Source organism: Orbicella franksi, chromosome 3 (assembly GCF_964199315.1).
Source record: "Orbicella franksi chromosome 3, jaOrbFran1.1, whole genome shotgun sequence".
NCBI lineage: Eukaryota > Metazoa > Cnidaria > Anthozoa > Scleractinia > Merulinidae > Orbicella > Orbicella franksi.
In genome coordinates, this window is record NC_138147.1 from 16,112,430 (window position 1) to 16,122,500 (window position 10,071).

At 38.0% G+C, this 10,071-nt stretch overlaps 2 protein-coding genes across 2 annotated transcripts; one reads left to right on the plus strand and one right to left on the minus strand.

Annotated features, from left to right (window-relative positions):
- Positions 1-554: 554 nt before the first annotated feature.
- Positions 555-3,306, minus strand: LOC145481497 (uncharacterized). Its single transcript, XM_081459990.1, has one exon. The coding sequence runs from the start codon at positions 3,178-3,180 to the stop codon at positions 1,708-1,710; it is 1,473 nt and encodes a 490-aa protein (XP_081316116.1). The 5' UTR covers positions 3,181-3,306; the 3' UTR covers positions 555-1,707.
- A 336-nt stretch (positions 3,307-3,642) lies between these two features.
- On the plus strand, positions 3,643-8,654 carry LOC145481512 (dnaJ homolog subfamily B member 4-like). Its single transcript, XM_081460004.1, has 2 exons — positions 3,643-4,816; positions 6,601-8,654. The coding sequence occupies exons 1-2, from the start codon at positions 4,465-4,467 to the stop codon at positions 7,320-7,322; spliced, it is 1,074 nt and encodes a 357-aa protein (XP_081316130.1). The 5' UTR covers positions 3,643-4,464; the 3' UTR covers positions 7,323-8,654.
- Positions 8,655-10,071: the final 1,417 nt, after the last annotated feature.

The following is a 10,071-nucleotide window of genomic DNA, read 5'->3' on the forward strand; positions in this document are numbered from 1 at the left end:
AAAAAAATTTCTTGAATGGAAACAGATTTTGTTTTGTAGCTAGAGATAGAAATTTGATCTAAGAACAGAAAAATGTTTTGTATTTTGAATATGGCTCAACTAAAACAAACGTCGTTTTCTTACAACCTACAAGTTTGTATGCGCTGCGTTCGGAGATGGCGTACTTCGAGAGTTCCTCGTTTCCGGATTTTACTAACAGCCATGAAAAAAAAAAATGTATGGCTATGTTCAAAAGGTCTCTACTATCGAAGGTGTTAAGTTTCGAAACTTTGCGGTACCGAGTCATAAACCAGATGTACTCACAAGAGAGTTTTCTGGAACGTCTCTGACTTAATTAAGTAACAAATAAACCCCTAAGCTTATTCTGCTGTATATAAAAATAGGATTCTTCTAGAAGACTTTAGATTTCAGTGAGTTAATAGTTCAAGGTGTTTAGAGACCTCTTTGAAGTGGAAAACAGGAAACACATTAGAATCGTCACACGTGATTTGACACGGCATGTTCTAAGATATCAATCCGAGACTACTGGATTCGATAAGTTGAAAAATAAAAAAAACTTTAATGCTTCTTCAAGGTTTTGCGTACAGAATTGTATTAGTCTGTTATGCTCAGAGAGGACTTTAGCGTGCAAAAGAAACGGAATTTCAAGCAATTTTAGAAGTGTCGCGCATGATTTGACACAAAGAACTTTCTAGAACATCTTTCATGTAATATTTGAAAATAAACAAGTGGAAATTTTATAAGTTTATTACAGTTTCTTTTGTGTTTTGTATGATTGGAAACCGTGAGGAACTTATCACCTGAAAGCTGTTTTAACCTGGCAAGAGCAAACAAACTGAAATTAAAGGCTATAATGGTCTTTCTAGATGTTTCAGTAGACCCTTTCAGTATATTTTATTTTTCACCTTGAAAATTGGCTATATAGCGAAAATATGTCGAAAATGCTGAAAAGAAGAGCTCCTCAAAATTAAGTTTCTGAGTCGTCTTGTAAATCGCGATTTACAGCTTCGTAAGTCGCAAGTTTAAAGAAGCTTGCTTGCTTGGGAGATCAGTGGGTTGGGAAGGCGTTAGGATGTGCGTACAACGTTCTATATCGAACTTTCCGTGTATTTCAGGTTTCTAACAAAACCCGACTCATTAAACTGAAACAATCCTGTGACTGAATAGCACGAGACACAAGTGGAAATATCTAGAACAACATTCTTAGCAGACCTTGAAATATTGGACATTATAAGCGTGTTTAAGTAAATAGATGTTGGCGCGGGGTTATTTGGTGAATGCCCAATATACTTGCCTCGTGTCAAGTACTCAAAAAAGGGAAATAGCTGATTTGAGGGCGCTAGCGGAGGATTGGTTAATTCTACAATCGGGGACAAGAGTCCTTGGGACATTTATGTAATGTAACGGATTATCTGTGATTTAGAACTGAAGTATGAAGAAAACGCTGCTATATCCTTTATAAACTGGTTGCTGTCCCCTCTCCCCACCCAAAACAATGTTGACGATCAGTTGAAATTGCACGTACTAGTTTTCAACATTGTATGGGGGGTGGGGGGCGAGGTTAGGCAGGTGAAGTTGTATTCGCGCCTGGCGTGTACGCAAAAGCGCCAAAAGTGCAAATTTGTCCCAAGACTTTTGTCCATGATTGTAGATTGCCTGCTACTTTTTAAACTGTGATGCCATGTTGAAGATGCATCTTACATCTCTTCAGTACTCGCTGTTTTCAACAGTTCTGCATGAAACCTTCTGCTCCAAACGTGCGAGTGTTTTCTGCAGCTGTTGTACTGCTGTTTTCCTAGCCAAGCGAATGTTCTCGTCTCGATTTGTCTCAATGCCGTCTAACTCGATTAGGCAGCACGTAAGAACCTCTTCCAGGATTAGATATTCTTTGGTCTTGCTGCTGTCACTAAAAGCATTAACCTTCCTCTCGAGTCCTTCAGCTTTCTTTAGGATGCTTTGAATAGTTAACAGCTTGTTCTTGCTCTCATTTTCTTCTCTAAATTCTTGTGGAAAACATGAAGACAACATTCGCTGAGATTGTTCACCGTCCTCTAGCTCTACTTGACATTTTTGAGGATTTTCTTTGCCTTCATTTCCTTCTCCGGCAGTATCTTCGTTGCTCTCAGAATTGAACTGGTCTAAATCTCTATCTTTCTCACTTTTGTCACAATCCTCAAATCCATCGAAACTTACGACATCAGGAGGTATACTTTGCTCGGTATTAACTTCTAAAACTGGCGTGGTAGTTTGTTCTGTGTCATGAACGCTGTTTTCACCTTTCACTTTGTTTTCTTCAAGGTCTTTATCCTTGATTTCAGTCCCATCTTTTACGTCATCAAATTCAACTTGAACGGGTATGTCAAAAAATGCTTCCTGAATGTTTCGATTATCAGAGTTCTTTCCAAATGATGTCGGCTCGGATTCATGGGGTTCCAGTGAGCTTTCCTTCTCCATATCAATACAATCCCTTACTTCATTGAACTCAACGTGAATTGGTATTTCAAACGAAGTTCCCTTTTTGTTTCGTGCCGTGAGATTTCTTCCAGTTTTTGGCTCGGAATGATGGGGTTTCGGTGGGCTTTTCTTCTCCATATCATCAAAATTCTTTATTTCATCATTGAATTCAACTTGAATGGGTACGTCGAAGGAAGCTCCCTTTTTGTTTCGTTCCGTAAAATTTCTTCCAATTGTCGGCTCGGAATGATGGGTTTCCCTTGAGCTGCCCGCACTGTATGTGTTTCGTCTTCCGAGTTTCAATGAACGCCTATCCGAGTTGTACTGATCTTCAAACACCTTCTCCAAATCTCCGATAAACGGATTTTCTGTGAAAAAATATCTTCTTTGTTCCCTTCCCTCGGAGGCGTTTTGTTTACGCGGCCCATGTTTCACCTTTGGATATTCTACAGGCAAGTTTGCTTTCCAGAATGCGGAATTTTGAATCCGTGTAGTTCCAGTTGTCCCTTGGCTCGGGGATTCAGCTGCAGTGTGTTTGTGATCTTCCTTAGAAGCTTTTTCTTTAGGAAACTCGTTCGGATTTAAAGTCTCCCTAACCAAATTAAGTTTCGGTCGGCTAGGCAAGCTCGAAGATCGAGTGAAAATGCGGGGTTTTCCCTGCTCGTCCGTCAGTTGTCTCCTAAACTCGGGGTGAACACCGATGGGAATTTCTCTACTCATTGCCATCTTGTATTCTTCAGGAGTCGTTAAGTTGACTAACAACACATTGAAAGCAATTGACAAAATTGCTTCGCAGATTACCACAACTTAAGAGGATATGGATTTAGAACACGGAAAACAACACACTTTTGATATTGGCGCGATTGAATCGCTGCTTGAACCCAAGGTCACTCCTGGCGTGACAGTCGCGTGACATTCTCTCTAACAATCGTCCACAGAGCATGGCGAATTAACAATACGATTTTTTTTCATCTTTTAGTTTCGAGTATTCTTTAAAATTTCTTATCAGAAAACCACTTCATTTTTTAATTTAGCGGTTTCTGTATTGTGTTAAAGTGCAGACTTGCTTCTCCTGTGTTTGACCAATGGAGCATTCTAGAGCATTCGACTCCTGAACATCCTCAGAATTAACGGAATTTTTGCGGCTTAGAGATTAGTGCTATTGTAAAACGTCGCGTGAGCCCGACTGAGCCATATTGTCGGTACCATCGAAGACTTGATATTATTGACAATGACAGTATAAAATTAGACTGAGTCGAGTAATATTACGCAGACATTCAATCTCACCATTCAGTTACTAGTTTTCAGGCAAGATTTGTTCTATAGCTGTTTTTTTCTTTCTTTCTTTTTTTGCTCTCGTTTAGAATGCTTTCGTACAGCTTCGTTCAGAAACCAAAATGTTGTCCTTCTGGGTTCAGGGTATCTTCTCAATCAACCTCTTATTGTAGTTTCGCCAGCATTTTTTTTTATTAGCCTTCTTTTTATAATGTGGCGCATTTTGGTTAATTTGATCCCATTTTCCAAACATCGACTGTTCCTGTTCCCAGCTGTTTTCAGTCCCACGCATCACCGCCCCTTCTGTGCTCATGTTCTGCTCTCTTTTTAGATTTTTATCTGGCATACTAGCGAAGAAGACAAGCCAGAGTTGTATCATATCGCTTGTATTCTGATACAAAGTGTAAAACGATATTAATGCATGAGGTTTAACCTCGAAAAATGATGATAAATATAACAGAAAGGGCCAGGAACTATCAAATTACTACAAACGCCGCTACGAACTGGACACTAAATTCCAGTCTTCGTGGTTGACGCGGTCAAGATGGAGGACGCTTGGAACTTTCTAGCAAATTTTGAAGGTTTTGTTTGCTGTTAATTTTCATGGTTAACGTCACGATTGTGTTGTAAATAACTATTGAAAAAGGTCTGGACGTACCTGAAAAATATTAAAATTAATGTAGTCGAAATTAAGAACAGGAAAAAGCAAGAAGTTCTGTTATAGCCAACAAAACAATGGGGAAGGATTATTACAACATTTTGGATATTCCACGCAACGCCAGCGAAGACGAGATTCGAAAAGCCTACCGTAAAATGGCTTTGAAATTTCATCCAGACAAGAACAAGAGCCCTGAAGCTGAAGATAAGTTTAAAGACATCGCAGAGGCCTACGAAGTTCTCAGTGACCCACAAAAGAGGGAAATCTTTGATAAGTATGGAGAAGAAGGATTGAAAGGAGCACCGAATCCTCCGAGTGGCGCTTCTGGATTCAATTTTGAGATGCCGGCTGGGTTTACAGCTTTCACGTTCCACGGAGATCCGATGTCCACATTTTCTAGAGTTTTTGGACGAGAAGATCCCTTTGGAGGTATTAATGTACAATATATAGTGCTTAAAATATCGAACTTTAGTTTTCGTTGTTGTCGCGCTGAAAATGTGATGTTAGCTGTTTGTAATCTGTACCTTAACTTAAAATGGTCACCTTAAAATAAATTTTTTAGTTACTCCTTCAGCTTACAATATTGCAGCAAGGATTCTTATATTTTACTTGACGTAATGGCAAATTATTTAACTTTCTTTATCCTTACTTTGGAGAATACCAATGTTATTTTTCCTGTTAAGATTTTAGCTTACTCTAGATTGTAAGAGGATGAACGAAAGTCGAGCTGTTTTTTCTGATATATTTTGAATCACTTTCACTCAAGCGTGGAGATCGATCGACAAACTATGTACAGCTCTCGCAAAATTTAATTTGCATGTTGGGGAAACCACTAGAATACTTATTTAATTTACTGACAGCTTTAAATATAATTACCAGTCCTTTATTAATTACCTTATTTGTTTTTCATTCTTAAATTGCTTTATTTTGTTAACTTGTGGTTTTCAAAAATATAAACGCTTTTGTTTTCAAGTGATATTGTTACATAGCTTAAATTCTATTACGATGGTAGGTGCAGAATTAAGGAAATCTTTCTGGGGTTCTTATCATAGTTTCTTAATACTAAAGCAATATTTGGGTAACTAATTTAGAATCTCTTGGTAGGCATGTAAAAGAGGTATCTCAAAACAAATGTTCTTGAAGAATGCAGAACATTTTGCTCTGTTTGTAAAGAAACATAGGTCATCTGGATTAACCTCGTTAGTTCAAATGTCACATTCAATTTTAAGTAGATTTTTTAAAACCTTACAAATTCATTTCAGTTTGCTATTTCTTTATCTGTCTTTGTCTGCTTCTTTGTCTGTTTTTCTTTTGTAGTTAGAATTTGTGGTGAAGATAAAAAAGATTAAATATAAACCGTTAACTTATGAAACACAGAACAACTGTAAATTTATTTATTTATATCAAAATCAAATTAAACATGGAGTGTTGATTTTTGTGGAGGGAGGAAAACCAGAGGATGTTGAAAAAACCCTTGCGGCAAGGATGTATGCTTCGTTTAATTCCATAAGCACTTTTTTTTTGTCTGGTTTTCTAGAAATAATTTGTGGATAAAAGACAGGTTCTTCCCAAACGCACAGTCACATCTCCTAGAACATTCTTCTGACAGCAGAAATTTATTTTAGGAGGGAAAGCTTGTGAAAAAATGAAGAATATTGTTAGCTCTCCTTCTAGAACCATCCATCATAACATTTCTACCATTTACTGCTTGTTTTTGGGATTCCCTGCCCATGGAAGAGACTGTGTTTTGCCTCAACTGCTGTCTTATTTGATGATTCTAGAAGCTCAGTATTAATTACCTTGGAATGTGTGTCGTGGAGAGATCAGGGGCATCTGATCATAAATTTAAGTATTGATTTAAAGCCAAATTCCTAGGATAAGAGCATAAAATACGAAAGAATTGATCAGGTAGTCAATCAGTGTCTCTGTTGGTTCATCTCTCTGTTAGTCAGTCAGACAGTCAGTCAGTCCACCGGTCACTGTTTACTGGAAAAATTCTAATTGAACAATCAATCAGAATTGATGTCTTTTTGAGTCTACACATGGAAAGGTATTAAATACAAGATGCTTTTTAAGTAATGGGCTGCAATGAAAAATACTAAGTACACCTGTCAAAAAATTGTAGTTGTCTTCAGAATTAAATAGTTTTAAGATGGTACTGTAACAAATTTTTTTGTTGCTCACTCATGAATAAATGGTTTACTTTCTTTCAGGAATGTTTGATCATGGATTTGGTATGCCTGGTGCTTTTGGAGGAACAGATTTTGCTGATGTTGGAGGTTTTCATGCCTTCCACCACCAGGGACACCCTGCTTACAGTAGACAGAGGTCGTCATCTTTTGAAGACATGTCATCATTTGCTCGCAAAAAGGCCCAAGATCCTCCAATTGAAAAGTTCCTCATGGTGTCGTTAGAGGAGCTCCTAGAAGGAACTACTAAGAAACTTAAAATCATTAAAAAGGTTTTGAATCCTGACAGAGTGACAACTCACCCAGAAGAAAAAATTCTCACAATTGATGTAAGAAAAGGCTGGAAAGAGGGAACAAAAATCACTTTCCCGGAGGAGGGGGACCAGAAACCTCACACTGTTCCCGCAGATATCATATTCACAATCAAGGACAAACCACATCCTCACTTCAAACGAGATCACGATAACAACATTCTCTATACTGCACCGGTATCCCTGCGGGATGCTCTCACAGGTCACACCACAGCATCTTCTGTGCCAGTTCCCACATTGGACAGCAGGACAGTCAACATTCCTCTTAACTCTATTATCAAACCTGGAGCAAAGCGGCGCATTAAAGGTGAAGGTCTACCTTTGCCCAAGAGGGTTAATCAACGAGCCGACATGCTAGTGGAGTTTGAAGTTTTGTTTCCAACAGAACTTCCTTCAGCTAGTATAGACTTGTTGAAGAGTGCTTTACCCGAGTGAGGCTAGAAAACTCTGAACTTTTAAGCTGTTATCATTAATAGCTATGTTAAATTATTTTTGAAGTTTTAAAGCTTCAGCTGTGAGTGGGTTGAACAAGAGATTCACTCTTTGGGACAATTTTCCCCTACTCTTATAAGGAGAGGAAACGAATGGCTGTGGTATTCTGTTGTCAAACACATTATTGGTCTGTATGAGTGGCACTTTCAGCATTTTCTCGGGGTGGGTGGAGTGTAGAATGTGTGCTTAATTTTCAAGCACTTAAGGTTGAGTCTTTACAAGTTTTACGATCACCATTGTAAATTTAACAAATTGACGTCAGTTTTTCAAATGCCCGTCCATTCTGTTTTTGATGATTTCGTCATAACATTGTCAAAGTAGCTGTGGATAGACGAGGCAATGAAAAAGACAGCAATTATAAATTCATCTGTCTGTCTGCTTATTGACAATGAAAATTAGCCAATAAGTGCACAAAAATTTCTGCAGTTATTGTAAAATGTAATATTTCTTCATAATGATTTTCATGCAATACGTATACATTTAATTCTACATGTGACACGTCAGATGGTGGGAGACAGTGCTTTGGATCTGTGAGTGTTATTGCAAAGTTAGAGAGGTCTTACAAAATTTACTTCACCTTACAATAAGCACTGTTCACCTCCTTCCCCAAAGGGTCCCATTTCCCTAAATTCCTGAAACATGCATAGGGAAGGTTGTGTATCCTTTGTCCTCCTTGGGGGTACTACTCAATCTAATTTATTATGACTATTTTTTGACATCTTTATGTTGGTTACTTGTCCAAGAAAATTTATTACGAAGTAATTTGAAGCCAAGATAAAAATTTACCAGCTTTTAAGAAGACCATTTTCATTGTGTACATTTTGTGTATTTTTTTGATGTGAAAACATTACATCTCAGCATGCACAGCCATCAGTGGCATAAGCACAGAGTATACACTCTATGGAATCATTTTATCATGAGAGACATCTTTAGATCAGGAAGATTATTGAATCAATCAGATCATGTAACAAACATTGCTGTTAGAAAGTGGGCATTTAGCTGGTATTGCTGGCAAATATTGAGTTCACTGAATAAAGGAAATTAGGCAAAGTAGCTCAAAGAGAAAGAGAAATTTGTTTAGTTGTGCGAGTGTTCAGGTGTGATTTTATTTAATGTTATAGAAATACAAGTTAATTTATGCTGTTGTTGCATCAGATCAGACACATAATTTATTGTTTGTTTCATTTTCTTCAGCCACATATGACATTTGTAATAATTAGTTCGTATTTCCTAATTTATTAGCACAATAAAACATGAACACAAGTAAGAGCTGTATGCCAATAGTTGAGATGTCTGCATTTTAAAATTCAAAGCTACTTTATTTTATCTTCACCCTGACTTGAGAGGTTTTACTTCCTCGCCTTCATTTCTATTGAATTTCAGTTGCCAGGCAGTGACAATCAGTTTGGAAAAATCTTTTCGAAAGTCATTAATAATTCACCAGGTTCAAAGGAAGCAAATCATAACCTTGACAGTGTTTTGATATTTGATCTGATCTGAGGTAATTCTTAGTGCGAGACCATTCATATGAATGTTAGTTCCGTCTACAGGTTCATGTTCATGGAAATGATACTCATTTTTGCACGAGGACTCGTTTTGAAACCGAGGCACAGGGTATCTCAGAAGTAACCTATCGCACTGAGCATCCTTGCTGCGCATGATTTCCGTGTCAGCAGTGCACACACGACATGCATACACAACATTAAGAGCTTTCAGGAGCCCATCATTAGAAGCGTGCAACTCCCATACTAAGCCTACGTCACCGTATTTTTACAGACCGGTCTATTCCGCGAAATAGGTCAGTTCCGTATACACGAGCGCGCATCGGTAAGGAAAAACAATTTTTTTCTTTTTAATCTTCAGGTAAAAAGATGGCATCAGTTAAAAATTAAGTCCGTGCTTGTTTTTTTTTGTAATCGGTCAGTGAGGTTCCTGCGGGGGCCTTCATTCGCGGTAAATTCAAACTAAAAATAGATCGGTCTGTGAAAACGCCGTGACGGGAATATGGGGTAGTTGCACGCTCCTAGTGATGGGATCCTGAAGCTTTCCATCAAGCTTAAATCCACGGCAAAATCAATGTTTATGTTCTCCTGAATAAACATGGTGACCGAAACGTCATGTTATAGCGTTTATTTTCTTTTAAATGACCCCCACTTTTTCATTCAAAATTTAAAAGACATACGGTTGACTAAACTTTATCGTGAGCGAGAGAAAAGTATATTTTTATAATCCAATACTTCAAAGCAAAAACTGACTTTTCACAGAAACGACAGTTCCCCTTTATGGTCACTGGATTTTCTAAGGAGACCTAAGGGAAACCTCGAGGGTGAATTTGTCACTGAAAAGACCGTCCCATATTGCCCACAAAAGGGCACGGCGCCCCTGGTTTTTGCTTCATTTTTGTAATATTCACAACATACTAGTAATTACCAATTGGACCAAGTTATTATTTTTGTTGGATTGAATCATCTAAGACCCCATCTACACTACGCCGAAGAAATTTTAAAACACAGCTTTATTTCTGCGGTTAGGTCTACCGTCTACACGAATCCGTCACGAAAACGGAGCTCTTCACACCGGGGGAATTTGAAAACTCCGGCTCTGCGTTTTAGTGTGAACGGAAAACAATTTGAAAACGGACCTTTTCAAAAACGATGACGTCACGATAATCACGTGATTTCGCTTACCGAGT